The sequence below is a fragment of the Agelaius tricolor genome, unplaced genomic scaffold (genome assembly GCF_023055355.1).
Source record: "Agelaius tricolor isolate 1412-34295 unplaced genomic scaffold, bAgeTri1.0.p SCAF_13, whole genome shotgun sequence".
NCBI lineage: Eukaryota > Metazoa > Chordata > Aves > Passeriformes > Icteridae > Agelaius > Agelaius tricolor.
The window spans coordinates 8,766,065-8,786,539 of record NW_027269273.1 but is presented as its reverse complement, the minus strand read 5'-3'; the positions used below and the strand labels follow the sequence as shown (position 1 = coordinate 8,786,539).

The window sequence follows — 20,475 nt, the reverse complement described above, 5'->3', positions numbered from 1 at the left end:
AGGTCAGGAGAGCAAAGCAGTCTGGACAGTTGTGCTGTCCCTGTCACCTCAGTGCACGCTACTGACTCTGCAGAGGCTTTCAGCATTTCTCAGCTGAGAGGGGATCTTTATCATCAAATACCTTCAGGAATGTTTTTAGCCACAGTTTCTGTGAACTCAAGGTGCTTGTGCTGCCACCACTTTCAGAACACCTGATATGCAGTTCTGGGCACACAGCCTCAAGTCAGCAGGTTCCTGCAGTGCCTGGCAAACAGTTTCACATGAGCAGAAACATGCTCAGTTTTTTGAGCAGAAAATGCTTAGCACTGCTTGGAAAAGCCTTCTGCACCTCAGCAATTCTTCTCAGAAGAATCACTTCTGGAAACTGCACTAGAGTTCCCACCTCACTAGAGAGAAAATGCACTGCAGTGCCAGCAGACAGAGGATGAGCACTCCCTGGCACACCCTGAGCCAGCCACACTAACATCTGCCTCAGGGGAGAATTCTGAGGGAACAGCCATGCTTTTAAATACCTTAATAGTCTCAGGAAGGTTGAAGTGTTGTCTTTTCTCCTTTAGTCGTCTCAACACACTGTCCATGGTTTCTTCCACAGAGGGAGCTGGTTCCATGCTGGTGGCCTCCTGTGTGCCAGCCTCTTTAGAGGTGCCACTGCCTTCACACTGCTCATTTCTTTGGGACACTGTGGATGTACAGTTTTGCTCTTCTGACAGTCTGAGTTTCAGCTCTGAAAGGCAAATTGCATGGCAAGTAAATAGATGAGAAGTATTTGCAAAGGAGTTTTCTGTGACACTACTAGGGAAAAAAACCTGAAACTTTCCTACTCCTTGCTAACAATTATTATCATACCACAGGCATGTAGGAAAGTAGTTATACTTCACTTTAATATGTAACATCTTTTGCTTCCTAGAGCAATTTAAACTGTCCCTCTCCCTTCCAGAGGTCACCCTGCCATGCCAACCCAGGTGTTCAAGTGGTTCTCACAAGGAGAAGCCACCCCTTTCTTAAATGACTTCCCTTGGCAGAAGAGCACCTGAGCACCCCAGCTGAAGACAGAAGCTTCCCAGTCAGCAGCCTGCCTGGATGTGATAAAGCATGTGTGACTCTATTAACTTGACACCAAGCCAAAGCCCCTGGAGCTCCAGGGATCTGCACAGAGCAACAAGGAAATTGAATTAAAATCTGAATTAGCTCCCATAAAACCAGATTTTGTTCCAAGCAAATGCCTGTCTGGTGAAGGACCTTGGGCAAGGCAGGAGATTGATGTCTCCAACTGTGTTAAATTTGTTGAAATCCATGCAGAAACAGTAACATAATTTTTTATTTGTGACAGTCTGAGGATATAGGTCAGATTTGTGGGGAAAACCAGTAATTTTTAGTAAACCCATAGAGTTAGAAAGGATAGACAAGCCTTGCAAATTTAAAGAAGGATCTACAAACATTTGAGTGTTTTCCATTTCAGTTGTACTTGGCATGTGAACCTCATGAATCTGGCTTCATTTAAAAGCAGTGCCATTATCCAGGATAATAACAATCAAGGGTTGTCACAGGATTGAGGCATTTGGGGTGTGAAGGTGAGGCTGATCTATGAAACCTAGACCCACTGGACAGGAGATTGAATGGTTGAATCAGAGATACAATCTTCAGAAAAGTAACCATGCAGATTGGCCATTTCTTTGACTTTGCCCTTCCTGTATTTGCAACACAGAGTTCAAGGGGAAATAATAATAGTAATCATCGTCATCATCATCTAGTAGTCATACAGGATAGTACTCAAGAGGGAATTTCCAGAAGAAATTTACTGAAAGACGAGTTTCTACTTCTTCATTTACCACAATCACATCCTCTATATCTACATTATTAACTACATCCAGAACAGAGATGAAAGATAATACTACAATTTATTTAGTAGTGAGAATCCATTTATAACAGGGCAAAAAAAAAAAAAAAAGGGTTTAGTGAATTATAAATAGCCTTCAAAAAAAAAAAAAAAATCAATCAGTCTTGGCTACAGACTCCCCAAGGGAAAGCATCTGATACACCCACAGACACAGACATTAATGGAGTGGTATGCAGACAGTCAAGGACAAAACCTGACCCTCAAGGCCAAATTTATTATCAAGGAAAGATCTGTTTTTATGATCAAAATAAATTAAATCCTTAGTGATGTGTGTGTCCTCTGTCATAAAGAAACAGTTGCACCTACATTTGTGCTATTACAAGGAAACTTTTAACTTCTGTGTTTTAGACCCTCATGAAAGTGCTCAGAACAGCACTGCCTTCTGCATGAATGTTTATAGTGATGAGGGAGAGATGATGGCTTTTCCCCCTTCCCCTTTCCAGCCTTGGTATAGAGGCTGAACTGGCTCACTTTAATCCCTGCTTTCAGGAATCAAGACAAGGCATATCACATAATATCTTTCTTGCCATTGGGGGACTTACTGCCACACATTGTGAAAAATAAGCAGAGCAGTGAGGTTAGAAAACTGACTTGAAAAGGTTCCAGGTACACTCCCCCTTCCAAAAGGCTCAGCAGCAAAGGGACAGAACACTCTATTACGTACCTTTGAGCTGCTTCCGACCTTTGGCCAGAGCATTCATCCACTTCAGAACCTCAGGATTGGAAGTTTTGTCACCATGAGAAGGCTGAATGCAAAGGAAAATGTAAAGAATGTAAAGAAAGAGAAGGAACTGACAGTTAAAGGATCAAACAGATAAAACCCTCCCCACCCCCAGTGTGCTACAAAATGTCCGTACTTCTGACTGCACTCTATCAGAGCCATGCAGGGCATCTGGCTTGATCATGGCATTAATTTGTCATGGCTTATCTCTCCCCATTGTGACACAGTGCCACAAGGATCTGAGTGTTATGTCTCTGATCCCAAAAAGGACAGCACTGAATGTTTCAGTCTCTGACTAATTGGATAAATAACCTCGGTGACTTCAAAAGGATTGATCAAATACCTAATTTTAGTCAAGTTCCTAAGCGATTTCCAGGATGGTAACTGAAGCTCTCTGTCCTTTGCAGGAATAAACTCTTACTATAAGACTAGGATGCTCTTGGGAAGCAGCATTTTCAGAATTTCAACTGACCTGCTTAATTAATCAAATGAAAAATCCTGTGCAAGAGTGATTTCAAAAGAAACAAACAACAAAGGCTTTGTAGATCAGGGGTTATTTTGCATTTAGAAATTGCCTGCAAATTAAAGAGAATTTACACTGAATCTTCAAAACTCAGGTATATAAAATTGCAAAACAGTTTCACAAAATCCACCTTCTGAAATAATTTCTTTTCTGACCATATTGTGAGAGTTGTTTAGGTATGAAATTGTCCTCCTAGGAGCTTATGATGCCCACAGAGCCAAACAGTGCACAAGTTTAGGGTTTTGGCCATTAACAGGATTAAAAGGTAATATATCATTTGCTTAATTTTAATACAGTCAGAAAATGTCACAAACTTCCCTGATTTGTGTTGTACACCTCCTTAGCATCAGGTATGTTTTAATATTCTTATACTGCACAATTCCCAGCACAGCACTCACCACTGACCTCAAACACCCCCACAAGTTTTATTTCTCTGATTTTTACCATCAGCTTGTACAGAGCCCCAGGCTTTGGAGGTTCATAGGAGCCTGCCTGAATGAAGGGATCTGCACAGCAGAACAAGTTTCCAGGCAAATGACTCCTACAAAGCAAATAAGTAGCTTTCCACCTTTTGCACCATTTTGTTTCACAAGCCTGTCAGCAGTGTTTCACTGATTCCCACTTCTCAAAGATGGATATTTTGCAACAAAGGTAATCCAAAGAAAATTAAAAGTCTCAGAACTACTGCATACACTGAAAGATGCTGAAAAGCTATTCATTGAAGTTTTTCCTATTTCATTTTACCAGAAATACCCTATCTCACATTGCTTTGAATAAATAATTGTTTAAATACACTGGGATTCTTGCCTCCATCTTGGAGTACTTACCTTTTCAATATTGTCTTACCAGGTATTTTTTTTCTTGCTCAAACTTTTCTTCATACTTCCTAATTTTTCTCTTGAGGCTCTGAAGATGCTTGGTAAGTTGTGTTACTGTCTGTGGTTCTTTGCAGTCTTCACAGCTACACCTGGAAGAACTTCTTGGCCTGCAAAAGCCAAAAGCAGAGTTGTGGGATCCAAGAGCTGGTTATAATGGACCCTGCCTTGTTTTCAGGGTCCACTTCACACTTAGCATTCCAGAATTCATGGCTATTCTACTCTTTCACTGGATAGAGACTACTTAGTTTTATAAAGTAAGCATAAAATAATTGCTTTTGCTTGAAGGTACCCCTAGAGTATTCTAATGGGTTCACCATCTGTCTTTCATTCTCTCTTTTTTTTTTTTAATTAATCGTGGGATTTCTGAATATATTTCAAAAAATTAATCTAGTAGGCAAAAGCTTGATCCAGTATTTACATTTAACACCCACACCTTTATTCACAAATCTTTCAAGTATAACATGAGATTATGGTGACATGATTTGTAAAAGTAAGCTCAGGGAGTTTTTCATTACTGGAAATGAACATTATCATTTGGAAGACAGTTTAGTTTCTGATTATTTACAGTTACAAGTCAATAGAGATGATTCTTATCCATATGCAGCTGAAGCTAAAGCTCTGCATATCAGCTTTTAAGAAAGTTAATTTATCTCTGAAGCTCACAGCTTGGTTTCAGGAAATCCCATAGAAGGACTGTTCATATGCTTTATGCCACTGTCACCTCTCATCAGTGACTCAAGCTACAGCTCAATTACAGCTGAATTTTTTAGTATTATACCTAGAGAGCCCTCTCTATCTTGTGCTCACTCGTCATTCTAATTACTAACATTTAAAACTGTCCTTGCTAACTGTAATTAACAAAGACTTCAAAAAAAATATTGTACACTGTTATGACTGAGGAAACACTAGTTCCTATTTCTGGTGTTGCAAATCATCCACTTCAAAATACACCACAATAAAAACATTTCCTTTTTATTACATAGCAACAACGGAAAAAAACCCACGAAGAGTCAAAGGTTGTGAATTGCAGAAAAAGTCTTAAAAATGCATAAGGATTAAAATAGATTTTCTTACATCATGAAAGGTTGAGCACTTGGTGGAGAAGGGGCAGACTCTGTGTCTAGATTAAATCTCTGGCTTTGGCTAAAGATAGAGCAGCGTGGTGACAAGAGAGGATTGTCTCCATCTGTGATGTGATACAGCAGCCGGCTGGTCCCTAGGGAGTGATGCTCCTGTGGGCTGCTCTCCATGTCATTCTGCCAGTCCCTGTGGGCTGGCACAGGCTCTAGAAAGAGAGTAGAAATCACTGTGGACTGAGGGGCACTCACATGGGGTACAGCTACCTAGGTCAATAAAAATTTGTCTTTACAGAAGTATTTCAAGCATAAGTATTCAAAGGGAGCAGCAAACAGATCAGCAAAGTGTTGCATGCAGGGTGGACACAGCACTGAGGATGAGAAAATAGAAGTACTGCCACTGGCTTCACATAAATCCCTTCTGAGTTCCACAGGAGGAGGTGGATGGGTGTATTTATAAACTATGAAGTAAAGATGGAGAGTTTCCCAGAATAGAAGCACTACTTGTATTTTCATAGATCTGTTTGCTTTTGGAAGCCACTTTCCTGAAGAAGACGATGACTGCCCACAATAAGTTTTATTTTGTGATTTTTCATTTAGTCCCTTGGTGAAGAGAAAGGAAGGTCAAAAATATAATATGTCCTGGTGGTAAGAACCTCCAGGGCTGCTTGCAGCATCCTGCAGGGTTTTGTTGGATAACAATAACATATCCTTGGCTCAAAGAACACAAGATATGAAAATAACAACCACAACCAAGAACATTCAATTTATTTACTCAAGGTCATGGGCAGTGGCTGCTTCTTGGAGGAGTTATGCTTATGGTACTGTGTTAACAATGTCTTGGAGTTTAAATGCAAACCTCAACACAGATGCCTTAAAAGGTAAAATTTGTTTTCTAGTGATGGTCAAGCGAAAAAAAGTAGGAATTGATGAACCTCATCACACAGGTTCTGCTTATGGGTAGTATGAGAAATAATAGCACATTACAGGGCCTACCTAGGGAACATCAGGGGTTCACCTTCCTGTCCTCTACCTGAGTCCATTGAAGGGAATATTCAATATTCAATATTGAATCTTCTTCCTCACCCTCAGTAGGTGAAATGCATGATGATGATCAAACTTAATCAATATTTTTGCTATCAGATTATTGGGATTTAATGCAGATTATGCTTTCTAGGGAAAAACTCCACAATCTCATAAAAGTTCTTGCTCAAATTTTTTTCTCTCTTGCTTTGCTAAAGCAAAGTTTGTGCCCTGACTCAGGTTCTCCTACAGCAATTTCCACAGTACATTATATTTTGCACCAGCTACATTATTTTCTTTTTTTTCTAAGCACATTCATATATACAGCTTTTTAATTAATATCTATTATTTTGCATTTCCAGGCAGCATGTGTCAATTCTAATCAGTAATATATTTGCCATATATCATGCATTCTAATACATTTCACAGAATCTTTTTATTCAATGGAAGTCTAAAACTGCCCTGAGAAACAACTGTACATGAGTTTACTCACAGAAGAACTGGCAGGTGTAGGTAAATTCTTTTACCTTCCTTCACTTTTGATTTTCTGCTTTGCACATGGGACATCACATTTCCATGCTGAGTGAGTATTTTTTCCAGGATTTGAATGGAACCTCTGTAGTACATTTTATTTGCCCTCTTTCCAACAAATACCAAAACTGCAAATCCCTATTGCTACACTGTGACAGTGGTGAAAAATCAGGTCTGAATGGCACCCTTCAAAAAAAAAAAAAAAAAAACCAAAAAAAACAAACCTATATTTCTCTGAAAAATAGAAAATACAATGGCTTAAATATAATTTTATTGGACACTATCCAACTGCTCTTGCTTTACAAACAACAAAAAACTTCCTATTGTATATTGTATAATCACAGTTTAGTCTGTCAAGCAAAAGTTACACGACTCTTGTATTTACAAGCTCATCTATTCTTACCAGCATCATCAATTATAATTATGTTAAGCATTTTCAGAATGAGACAATGTAGTTGATTGTTAATTCTAACCTTGCATCCTTCCTCTAAGTACTTCACTCTCTGTAGGTCAAATTCAGCTCTCCAAGATACCAGAACAACACCCAGATCTCCCAAACCTTGTAAGAGATTCAAATCCTCCCACAGAGAGACCCCAGGAAGGCACCTGGGAGAGGCAGGGCTGGAGCACTGAGGTGTCCTGGGCAATCATGGACACTGACAACAGGCAGTGACAATGGCTGGAATAATTGGTGTCCTGCAACAAAAGTGTTCCCTCTTTCCTCATCCTGTAAAATTTTTAAAAATTAATACCTTTGGGTTTTGATCTGTTGTTGCTGCTGGGTTGTTTTTTTCTGAAGAACAGTATTGTCAGTGAGAAGAACCTGACTTCCCTTGCTTAAACTTCACCATCTTTGAACTCCAAGAAACACATAATCACTGGGAAATTGGTTGACTAAGAACAATTGCACAGTTTTTCATGTTCTGTTATTACAAGGAATAAGTATTAAGTAGCAGTGCCCTCATTATGAAAGGAAAATGATGGGATAAAAAGATCAGCTAGTCTGTGTTTGATAAGAGAAGGGTATAACTTTCTATAACTTTCTATTTGAACTCTGACTTCCTGTGGACCTAAAAATGTCCTTCATACAGGAGACAGCCTGTACCACTACTAAGCCATATGGTGACAGACATTGCTGCTCCTCACATCTACAGCCAGACCATTTCATAGGCCCAGCCCAGGATCAGAAATGGAAGAAATGCACACGTTCAGGACCTAGCACTCCTGGAAGATAAATACACAGGAAAAGGAGGGGCTGGTGCAGCTCCAGTGTAAAACCAAGCACACAAAGGTCAAGGAGGTTCTTTTATTCTGCTAGCAAACAAAAGGGAGACAACCTGCCTGTTTATAATTTGGGAATATTTCCCAAAAGCCAAGGCACTTTCATTTCCTTGGCCTTCTGACAGCAGAGTCCACAAGGCTTGAATACCCATGCAACTTTACTATGGCCCAAGAAAGGGTTTAGTTCCAACTCTACTAGATGTATTAGTAGTATTAGAAGTATTAATTAGCATTAAATTACTATCAAATAGTCAGAAGTGGTCAGCAAATAATTCAGACTGATTAATTTCAGTGGCACAAGTACTAAAACATTAGGACATCTCAGAGTGATAACAAGTTCTAACCAACTCCATTTTAAATTAACACTTAAGGCCATCATCCTGATTCCAGTTCTGTGTGGAACCTAAACAAGACACTAAATATTATCCTAAGAGTAGCCCATTAACTGACCAAACTTCTACCTGTCTTCATGTATCTTGTCTAATTTTAGCCTCTACTTTTGCCAAAAGTGGGAATTAAAGCCACCTCTACCCAGGCAAGTGACTTGCCCCTTAGCATCTCTTCCATCCCATCTACTCCATGCAGCTTAGCACTGACAGGAGAACACCACAGGAATTAAAGCCAAATTCTAGTGTCTGATAATCTGCAGCATGGTTCAGCAGGTGGACTTCATATGACAAGTGCTATGGTACAAGCCTGTACTTATGCCTGTGATATTCTTCAAGTGAAACAATAATACACAGAAATCTCTTGTATAGAAAAAATTATACTCAGATGTAATGTGTTCAGTCCTAAACACATTACACTGTGAATGCCTCTATCAGAATTTTTAATTTAAAAGTCATTTAGAAGTCATTTCCTGTAGTTAGGTTCAGCTGCTCATTGCTGCAGGCACTTATGTGATGCAATCTCATATCCAAAAGTTACAGAAATTGCACCCCACTTTTCTATAATTACCCCTTTAAAAACTAATTTAGGTACCCATCTCAACTCTTTACAGTCTCACTTTGGCAACTCGAATTCAGCATTCACATATTCAAGAGTAAACTGGAAATTGCTGACTTTGCTCAGAGATAAGTTACTGTTCATCCCCTTAAAACTGACATCCTGAAGCACCCTGTCATCTTACTAGACTGTTGTACCTTCATTCTCCATACATGTGATGTATACTTTTCTAAAATTTGTTGACTGGGATGCAAATGGAAGGATTGTGTTAATTTTCCCATATCCACTGAGGAAAGGCTGATAACTAAAGATGGAACACATATGGCACATCCTCTAGAAACTCCCTTCTCAGCCTGGTACAAATCCCTGGACTTCCAGGCAAGGTGGAGCTCAAAAGGCCAATAGTGTGACAGCTCAATGCATCAGAAGATTTCAGCAGTAATTTAAGAGACAGAATTAGGACCAGCTCTGTCTGTGCAAAATGGCAAGTTACTAAAAATGCCACAAACCACAAAGCAGATGTTAACAGGAATGAGGGCACATTAAAACCCATTAAATAGATAAGCTTTAACTAAAGCATGAGTTTGAACTGCTGGAGTGGCAGAGCATGCTCTGAAACTGAGCAAGAGAAATGCTACATCATGCAACATTTCCCCATGTGGCTGCAGAGGGGAAATAGGAGTAGAGAGGGGATTGGAAGCAGCAGTCACCACCAGCATAAATAAAAAGAAAATCCAATCAAAACAGCAAAAAATTATTGTGGGGAAACAATTAAGAACCATCCTAGCAATGAACTATGAAACCACCAGAGCAAAATAATGCAGCAAACTACAAGGTCCTGTCCACCCTGACACAAAGGAAAGGAGTCAGTGCAGATTTTGGGTGAGCTGCAGAAGGTCTTTTCCTGTGCAGCACACAAATGCTGACCTACAGACCTGTTTCTGCTTCAGATCCCCATCAAGGTCAGCCCAGTCCAGGCTCCATAGCCGTGTTCAAGAGCTATTAAAGTATTTGCCTGGCTGGACTAACACATCCTCTTTTTAAAAAGAAAACAAAAACAGGACATTTAGCATTTTTAGATTCCTTCATCTTCATAATAATTTGATTTTTACATGCATCGTTCCTTGATTTTTCCAGTGCCAACCTCAAACTTTGAAATTTTTAAGTGGAATACTATCATTTGTGTAACACTATAATATTTTTTTGTAAATAACTCAATGTTATTTCTTGCTGAAAATGCTGAGCAAGCAGCTCCTAAATAATTTCTTCTTAACCCAGATTTTTTTTCTGATATGAAACAACAATTGCAAAGGGATTACTGACCTACCTGCCTTAATTTGAACCATACATGGTGCACGACTTAGGTATTTGTGTATTCATGTCACTTGTCTGTGAGATGTATTAGTCATACTGCCTTTGACCTATTTTTCACGAGCAGTGACTCCTCTTCTATTGAGCATCACGACTCTGCCAGCCCTGTGACTACAAGCCATGAATTGACAAAAACAGTGCTGAGCCTTAGGGCTATTTATTTCTCTATTGAGGGAAGAGGGAGAGATAACACACCACAGTTTGCCCAGCTGGGTAATAATACAGGATCATGAATGATTAAAATCCACATGCTGTAAAACTCACCTTCGCTATCTCTCTGCTGATGCATTAAATTAAAATCAATAATAGGAGAAATGAAGTGATATTGCTCTGACAAAAAGAATGACAAAAATAGAATTACATGATATGGCAGGTGATCTCACACAATACAGACATAGGAAGTAAAGAGAGTAAATTTACTTGGGGAAAAACAACAGATTAAAACTAAAAAATAAAATAATTGGGATTCTTAAAACATCTCTGAAAAGGAAAATTCCCTCTCAGAAAACTGGAGAGTTACAGCTGTTAATTTCCATTCTTTTACCAGGTATCACCCCTTTTTACGTTACACAGCCTTTGCAGGAGGAAATGGTGCTTTGCATTAGCTCTGCACTGTTTCCCAGAGGGCTGCAAGCCTGATTTTAAAGTGCAAGTCACAAGGCTTTCTTATAATTGCAAATGAGAGCACATCATGGCACGCTGGCTTACCTCCACAACTGGCCCCATCAGCTTGCACACTGCTGTGGGCTGGAGAAGGGGCTGTGTCCTTGGGTGCCGGCAGCTGGGGAGTTTCCTCCTGGGCTGGCAGAAACGCAGAGCACAGATCAGTTTCCAGGGCTTGCAGCTTCAACAAAGAATTCTGCAGACAAAAGCAGAACATTGGGCTGGGTAGAGAACAACGGGGATCAGCAATTGCTCTTCAACTCCCGGAGCCCATCGGCAGCGCCTGCAAAGGGGTGTTCCACTGCCAGCTCCGGGAGGACGTGGGGAGAGCAAACGTGCACTATTCCATGAGTTTCTTGACTCCTGGTTATTTAAGTCCCAATTTACATGGATTATTCATGGCACGTGGGAAAGATGACTTTGTCAGCAAGAGGCGATTTATTCCAGGCAGCCAAGCTGAGATGGTGTCCCTCCTCTTGGGCTTGAAGCAATACATTAAGGAAGTATTTCATTCATTGGGCTGACATCACGATCTGATGACATTATGTCCCTCCCCATCTACCATTCATAAAAAATCAAATCTCCCTCTCCAGCCTGTGAGTGCAGTGCACAGCAGTGAACAAAGAGTTACTGACAACACGATCACTCAAGGGATTCTTGGGAGAGAGATTTTTTTTAATTGGCTGTTTTAGAGGTACTTCATTATGTAGACAGGGCTTTTATGAGGGCTGCTGCCAGTTCTACATGGCAGCAGATCATTTGTGATCCGCTGCAAAGGTAAAATCAACACATCATTGTCACTGGCTGCAGGCAAGTCAATGACAGGGACAGTTATCTGCCACCTCACTTCCAGCCTCTGTGCCATGCGTGGTCCAGCTCTGATCTGAATTTCTAATGCTGCATGCAGCACTGAGCTGCACGATCTGACACAAGCATCTCGCTGTGATGGAAATGCTGTGAAAGCCCTAATCACCATCTGACTGGGCAAAATGAGTCACTCCCCACACCCCACGCATCCAGCTCCCCCATCTCAAGGGAAATACAGCTCAAAACATAAAACAAAACCACACAAGGCTGTCCTAATAAGCACACAGCTGGCACACACAGAATGTACGTATAACATTAAGTCACTCAAGTGATACATATTTATGAAGGACATTTTCTGAAGAAAATAATCTGAGATGCAAAAAAAAAAAAAAAAATTCCTCAAATTCATACCCTGAAAAGTCTTTTCCTCACTCTGTCAAACACCTGAAACCAATTTATTGATTCATTTAATGAAAAATGAATTAATTTATTGGCCTGATTTCCTTTGTGTGAGAATACATCACCTACATGACAAGTAGTTTTATACATCTTTGCTTAATTTTTGTTGTAAAACAAAAATTTTTTGTAAAAATTTTGTAAAACTAAAGAGGTTTTGATTGATCTTTTGGTTAAAAAAAAAATCAGCTTGGTTGTCTGAGAAGATCAGGGATGACTTTCTGACTTTATCCTTTCATTCCTTTTATAAAATTCAGGAAAATTATGGAAACCCTCTTGCCCCTAAAAGGTTTCAGGGGGCAGTGCATTTCCTTGTCAAGGGAAGGGTGCCAACTTGCATCATACATATGGCACTGTTTTGGGAAGTCCTCATTTCCTATTGTCTGTCATCCCAACTAAACCCAAACAAAGTGGCTGTGGAATTATCACAGACAGGCAGAATTTTACAGTCATTAATGTCATCTAGCAAAAGATGACACTTTGTACCAGTTACAAACCAGTGAGGACTCTGATGTCAGCATGGTCCTTACCAGGAGAACAGCTGATGAAAATTAGGGAGAACACAGATGACAACCCAAAGGAATGTGTCAGTAAGGAAAATGTAAGTGAATAAAAGGACTTAACCTTCATTGACTGTTTCTTCAAGCATTTGACAAGTAAAATCCCATTTCAAGAAGATACATTCACTTTGCATCACTATTCCTTATGACACATTGATATTTATGGGAAATTCAGTGTAAAAGCATTCTCACAGACTACATTGTTAAGCACTGTATTTCAGCAATGCTTATGCTGTTATTCACCAGCTGGTTTATATTTGGTTGCTCTGAATTATATTTTTCACCCATCTGGGGAAGGTGGGTGGATGGCAAATTTCCAGCCACTGCCAAAACACGAAAAGAAAATCATATAATAATGATAATAGAAATACCTTATCTATTTTCATGAGTGTGCCCTTGACAGGGATTTGAGAAAAACACTAAATAGCTTTGATTGTCTTGATGTTACCAGGGAGATAATGAATCTGGAATGTACCACCAATCCCATCTTATCCTCAACCACAGCAGAGTGTTACAGCCCTGCCACACTGCACTGTCCAGGAAAGTCACCACAAATTACCAGGAAACGTAGCAGGGGACACAGCTGAGAGCAAAGGGCAGCACATCTGCTCTGGGGGAGAAGCAGCCTGTGCTCATGCTGTGAGCAGCTCTGCCATGGCCAGACCTGTCCCCAGGGCCTGCCTGGGCCACTCTGCTCAGGGCTGGTCAAAGGAAGTTGCTAAACATGTTAGAAGCCAGTGTAAACAGCTGAAACCCACAGAGGGAAAAGTCAGGCCATGGTGGGCATCATCATCAATTTGAGAATGCCCCCACATGGAAATCCAGTATAACTGAAATCATTTAAGCTATGGTGTCCTATATCAGCTAAGATCTCAATTCACATACTTCAGATATGGTGTTAATTCCAGGTTCATTATGGTGCCTAACATGAGGATTTCTGATGCAGTAATTCCTGATCCATGCTAATGCAAATGAAAGGACATATTACTATCTCAAATGGATCCATAAATTGCCTTGGAAAAATAACCGTATTGTTTTCTCTTAAGAAGAGTATCCTAAAAGTTTGAAAAAGAAGCAATTATAATTGTCTTGGACAAAGGTTTCTTATCTCTTCTTATGTCCTCTTAAAGCAACTGACAATTCAAAGATCTTAAACTAAGCCAATTCTCCTAAAGAATATATTATTACAAATAATGGTAAAATGAAGAAATTTTTAGGAAGTCAGAGAACGACAGGAAGAGAAACAGTGTAGTCCTTCTCAGCCTTTGTTATTTTTGATAATACTTTAAGAAAACACAGTCACTGAAGTGCCATAGCCTTGTCTGCTGGAGAAAGCACAGTACAAAAGGACTGCCACTGCCAGAGGAAGCTCAGCATGTAGTAGAGACACCTTCTCTACAAACAACTGAGCCTGGACCCACTGATCATCACTCCTTCCAACCAGTAGTTGTTGAAAATGAAGAGGGGAGGCCTTAAGGCAAGGAATCACTGAGATAACAGATAATCTCTCACACCTAGATGAATGGCACACACTGTTATATCCCTCAGGAGAGTGGGACACTGAAAGAACAAATTCTCCCAGTTCCTCACCAAAATGCTGTGGCACTGAGAGGCAGTACCCTGGCATGGCACAGGACCATGCCCAGCAGGATCAGCACTGTGGGATGTGCTGGTCAGCATGTCCAGGATGCCATAGCCTGACAGGAGACAATGTGACAAATGAGAAAAAAATTGCCCTTAGAAAGAATTTATTTCCCAGATGAAGGGAAATTATCAGCATCCTTTGTCTCATTCCTGTGGACATCCAAAGGTTTGATAAATTTAAGAACTGAGGGAAAAGGAAAGGACCCAGGTGTGCCCCAGCCATGAGCTCTGCTCAGACTCAGCCAGGAGGGTGAGGAGCAAAGCCCAGGCTTGGTGCTTCCTGCATAAACTGATATTACCCTGACCTCCACACGGTGTTCCTGAATGAAAGGATGCCTGCAGCCTGCCCCTGGGCCTGCTCCTGCTCCTCCCAGACAGGAAGGCAGCTATTCTATTATATCCAGTTTATTGATGGATTTACTGGATTTATGAAATCGGCTGGGGCAGAGAAGGAGAGTAATCCAAGCTTTCAGCATTTAATAACCTTTGAAGTGATTCATATTGGAAAGAAACTGAGCAAAATTCAACCTGTTCCATTTTTTCACTCTAAGGAAATTAATGCTTTTATATGTCACACTGGAACAGCTTTTTAATCTGAGAGTTCAGGTTAAAATAAGATAGGCACATTTTATGTGAACATAAATAAATCTCTGCAGTATCCGTTAAGGCAATATTTGTGCCTTGAGGCATATGACATTTTCAATTCAGAACTTCCTTTATGGGGAACAAACAAGCAACAATAAGATAGAACAAGATATGCCCTGGGTCTGCATAATGCCACGGGTGAGCAGTGAAGAGAGACACCATTTTCTCTACTCCAAAAGGAGAATTTTTCTTATGGCACAGGTTTGCAATAGACCTGAGACACAAAAAATTCTAAGATTTTGCAAAAGAAAGCATCAGGTTATAACCCTTGCTCATTCCTCATTGGTTATTAACAATTTATTTTAATTTCTAAGTTAATCATTGGTTTTGTTATTTTACCCTGATTTATTACAATAATTTTTTTAGCCTTTAAGGAATCCTTTGCAAGGATTTTAAATGAAGCTTTCAAGCGGAAGCTTCAGTGAATATTTGCATTTGGGCTTCTCAAAAGAAACAATATCTTAATGATTTCTCCCAGGGCCTGAGGTGGCTCTAGAGAGGCTGAGTGTACTCTCTTGTATTGTCACTGAATGTGCCCTGCTTGTCAGCATTGAGATTTTCTACAGTGAGCTGCACAACAATGACACAAAATGCAGAGGAAACAATTCACTGCAAGGAGAAGATTAGGTCTGAATTCCTTAAAAAGGACACATTGTAGTCTCCCCCAAATGAAAGTCAGGCATCTATTAATAGACATAGATGCTCTCTGGCTCATTATGGAAACAAAGCCTTCTTTCCCAGAATTTTTCAGGAATGGGCTTCTCTTCACCCAGCTCTTTTCTTTGTTGTGTTGCCTTGGCCTACACTAAAAAACCCAACTGCTCCCTGTGTAAGTCCCATGTCCCCCCGTCCTTGCAGTGGGAGTGGACTCTGTGCTGGGTGCAGGGTCCCCATGTGTGGGGAGTCCCACTTTGCATAACCACAAAGCTTGGCTTTACCCCCTGCCCCTCCCAGGGCATTGCTGACTGTGAGGACCTTGCCCAGGCTCATCCATGTTTCAATGGATCACACCAACAGCTTTTTGTGCTTCACCCACACTGTGCTCCTGGCACAATCCCTGTGAAAGCAGCTTGTTCCAAGTGTCACTGGTGTTATTTGGCTTTCCTTGCTTCCCCTCTTCAGCTCTCCCCTCCTTCCATCTTACAACCAGAGCACCTTTTAGACTCCATTGTACTGCTCCTAGCTTAATTATGCAGGATGCAGCAACCTTGAGAACTCCTTATTTTTAAAAAAAACATATTTATATGACATATAACATATAAATATATATAAACATATGATATATAACATAAAAACAGTTCACATTTAACAGATGAACTATTTTGAGCTGTAATAGGAGAAAAAAAATCAAACGTTCTTGAAAGCTGTCCCTTCACTCAGTCAGTATTGAGTGATTCTTTTCTGAGCATAAACAAAAAGCAATCTCAAGTTGGCTTAAAAAAAATTTAAAATCTCTTGCTTCTAGCTTTCAAACTATTTTAGCAGTCTCATATCACATTTTTAAGCTTTTCTTCAAAAACATTTTTAATCTTTCATTAAAAAGCTAATCTAAGATTATTAAGCAATTACATTATTCCAAGACCTTGAAATTAACAAAAAACCAAAACATCTATTCAAAATTTATAACATCATATTTCAACTTTTGGTTACACTTACCTCATTTAAGCTGTTAAATTGATCAGTTGCTTCTTTAGGTGAAATGCTTGTGCTCTGATCTATTCTACAAAACAAAATTTTAAAAAATCATTCAATAGGTTGCCTATCTGTGCTGCAAATATCTCAAGCTTTTCATCATGTGTGTATGTAATTTATAAATTACAGGATTAATCTGTTTTATTTAAGAAACAGCATTTCTATGAAAGTGACATCTCTATTTTTTAACCCATTCAAAACAACAGTGGTTTTATTGGAATCCTAAATAATACATTTAAACTGTTAATGAAGCCCTGGAAACTATGACATTAATATCTGGGCTCACTCTGTCATGTCAAAAAGTTCTACAGATGTATGATCTGTGACTTGGTGAGCTAACAGGGTTAACGCCAAGAAAAAGCTCAAACACATGCTTAAATCTAAGCACAATTTGTCCCACATGCTTTAAATCAGGAACAAGAGTTTTCCCATATCACAGCCATAAAGAATAAATCTTTCCATATTTAAATTTGATGGCATTTCAGGCTCCCAATCTTCAGCTTTCTGCTTTTGCTAATTTCAGAAAGGCCCCAGGTGCCTGGAAATCCTGTAAGAGAGATGTCCTCATTTTCTAGTGAGTGTCCCTTGGCTGCCATCAGAGATGTCCACACCTTTGGTTTTCTCACTGTTGCTGCTTCTCCACATGGGAAGAGGAAAGGCAGGCCCTGGACTAGTGAGGGGCAAATCTCTTCCCCCTGGCTGTGGCCACTGAGGAGCTGTGCCCCAACCAGCCAGACATGGCCCACCCAGTTCCCAGCCTCAGGGTTAGCTACTAATTCATTACACCAAGGAATGAAACTCAAGCCTGGAAACAGCTTCCCACAGATTGAGCAGCCCCAGTAGCCTCCCACCACCCCTCTGTCCATCCCCAGAACAAGCTGAGGCTTCCCACACCTGATCTCAGAGCCTGACAGGGGTGTACCACAAGCTGACTTGACTCAGGGGAAGCAAGAAAGCTGCAGCTGTCTCAGAGAATGAGATTTGTCAGGGCTGAAAAGGTGCTGATGTCTGCTGGACCCTGGAGACTCACTCAGAGATGTGACCAAACCCAACACAAAACCCAAATCTCTTTGCATAAAATAATTCATATTTTTCTGGGCATAGAGTCATCCCAGCAAAAAGAAATAGCTGTAAAATCCTCTAGAGACCTCAAAATCAGAACAGAGAAATACAGAAGTGTTTGTTGTAGTTCTTCCTGGATTTGTGAGGCATTTAATGACTGAAATGATGGCTATGCCATTTCTCTTACCAAAGCAGACCACATTAGATAGCTACACCAGGGTGAAAAACCACTTGGCTCCAAACAGGATCCAAGATGTGCAATTCCCATAGGAACAGAAATGAGTCATGAGAACAGCAAAAGGACTAATTTAATAGGAAAGAGTGAAATATTTATAGTTTGGTTTAATAACACGTAAGGAGGCAGCTGCAAGGCTACAAACAGCTGAAGAACTAATTCACTAATGAAGAAAAAATATTTAAGGTGATTTATTGCATTGAACTAGAGCTAGACATGAGGGAAAGGATGAAAACAACATGTATCAGACCTGCACACTTCTGGTATTCATTTGGATAATTCCTTTCAGGGTGGATAACAGAGCCAGTGGGAACTCCCCTTAATAATATAAAAACAAACCAATTTTTTTTTAAAGACAAAAACAAACAGTAAATGCTAGCAGGAAATTCTGTACAGGAACTGTGCAAAGTTCTACATCATTCACAGCTGTATCACTCCCGAGTCTTGCACTCTGGAGAGTAAAAGGTTTACAGCAGCCATGAGGTACCACATCTCATTCAGGCTGATGTTCTTGCCAGCTGTTTTAGGATGCCTTCAATCTTTCATTTTACTTTTCCCTTTTACACTAGAAATACTGAAGTTAGATGCTCTTATTTATGCATTATTTGGATTCTGGAGATACTGAAATCATTAAAATGAGTAACCATTTCTGGGTGATGAGCATTTACATTTTCAGTCTCCTGTGTGCTGAGCTCATCTTACTCAACACAGAAAGTTTTGGGGTGTGCTTTTTAATTTTCTCCAAGATTAATTGCTCTGCTAGGCAAATGCAGGTTTTCTGATTGTCACCAGGCAACACAGGGCTTACAATTTAATAACTATGGTTTGGATTCTACTCTCATTAAAAGTCAATCACAAAACATCCATTAACTTCAAAAGCAGCAGGAACAAGCCCTCATTTTCCATCTGTGCTGAGTACATTAAAATTATTTCAGGCCTTAGCTGAAATTTTGAATAATTGCAGGCACCCTTATTTTGTATAATTTACATCCTGTAAAATAATGAAAATTAAATTCTCTCTGTGGCTACTACTCAAATATATGTCTCTCACCCTGCTTTATAGACTGGTTTTGGCAGAATTATCCTTTTCTCCATGAAAGAGATGGCAGAGATGCAATAAGTGACACGTACATTTGAGGCTTGTGGATATAAGAAAAAAAAAAGAAAGAAAAAACCCACCTAAATTCTAATTATCATAACAGAGCTCCTACTAGACTTCAAGGGGGAAATAAATTTGCATGAGCACTGTGCTGTTTAAAATACAGACAAGGACATGTGAATTTTTGAATTATGCACAACATCACTTTTAAACTTGCATAAAATTCAAATAAAACCACATAATTTTAAAAGCTGGGGAAGATGTACCTAAGGAAATCCCCACCACATTTCCTCTGTAAAACCCAGAAAGCAGCATTACATTTTGTAACTTGCAAATGTCACTCCAGCCCAGCTCTGGTCACACAAACCCCATCCCCAGGCTGTTTATTTGTTTATGCACCACAACTCCACACATGTGTGGTGCCTTGGCATTGGTAATGCCAGAGTGAGTCCTGCCCCTCAGCCTCACAGCATTGTGTGGGATGAAACTCCTTTTTCAGTCACCTGCAGCCTATCCTGGCCCAACTCTCCTCCCCGGTGTCCAGTCCAGGAGCCAGTGAGGGTGACCTGGGTGGCTGACAGCTCACCAGTGTCAGCCTCAGCTCCCTGGCAGGGCACTGATTCAGCCTGTCCAGAGTCACAGCAGAGCACACCACCAGCACATCTCAGCACCCAGAAAACAGGAGGCTCCTTTCTGAGACTTCCCAAGTGGCAAAAAGCATTATGAAATCCAAACTGCTGCAGGTGGATGCTTCAAAAGCACACCTATGACTCCTTAAAAAGCAACGCAGAACTGCAACAAGCTTTGGGATGAACATAAAGTGCACACCTGCAACGAAAGAAAAATCCACCTGGAAGGGCCCAAGGGCAGTCCCTGAGTGCTGGAATGGGAGGTCAGACAGCCAGGGTAGCAGTGCCTGTCTCATGAGTCCCTGCCCTTGTGTAACCCAGCCAGCCCTTGTTATTCTTACCACAAGCAGCTCTCATACTCAGCAGGTGTGGTCCTTACTGGGGCTGCAGCAAGAGCTGCTCTTATCTTCTTCCTCCTCTATCCTCTCATCACCCCCCTTTTGCTTTTTTTTTCCTTAATTGCACTGCAACCCAAAATCTTGCTCAGAGACTTTTCCTGCCTTAGTACAAGAAGTATCACTGGAACCATAAACACCAGTATATCAATACCACCATCTCTGATGAAACTGTTCTTAGGAACCGATCAATCATTTCCCAGCTTTCTCCCTGCTCACCTGGCTGCCTGTGCTGGTGAGGAAATGCAGCCTCTCAGGCTCTCCCTCAGCCATGCAGGTCTGCATGGGGACATCAGGACTTCTGCAGCTTCCCTGCTACCTCCCACTCATCTCTGAGTCGTA

At 40.5% G+C, this 20,475-nt stretch overlaps 1 protein-coding gene across 7 annotated transcripts in view; it reads right to left on the bottom strand.

The window, feature by feature from the left end:
• FAM13C (family with sequence similarity 13 member C) overlaps positions 1-20,475 on the bottom strand; it is a 115,301-nt gene that overhangs the window by 11,718 nt on the left and 83,108 nt on the right. For 5 of the 7 annotated variants that reach the window (XM_071438662.1, XM_071438661.1, XM_071438666.1 and 2 more), the window contains 7 exons: positions 16,678-16,741; positions 10,955-11,105; positions 10,511-10,576; positions 5,094-5,304; positions 3,988-4,126; positions 2,562-2,643; positions 513-724 (listed from right to left, as the gene is read on the bottom strand). In XM_071438662.1, the coding sequence (XP_071294763.1) occupies positions 513-724; positions 2,562-2,643; positions 3,988-4,126; positions 5,094-5,304; positions 10,511-10,576; positions 10,955-11,105; positions 16,678-16,741 (925 nt within the window). The remainder of the gene's footprint in view (positions 1-512; positions 725-2,561; positions 2,644-3,987; positions 4,127-5,093; positions 5,305-10,510; positions 10,577-10,954; positions 11,106-16,677; positions 16,742-20,475) is intronic. The other 2 variants (XM_071438667.1, XM_071438664.1) reach the window with 1 other exon arrangement.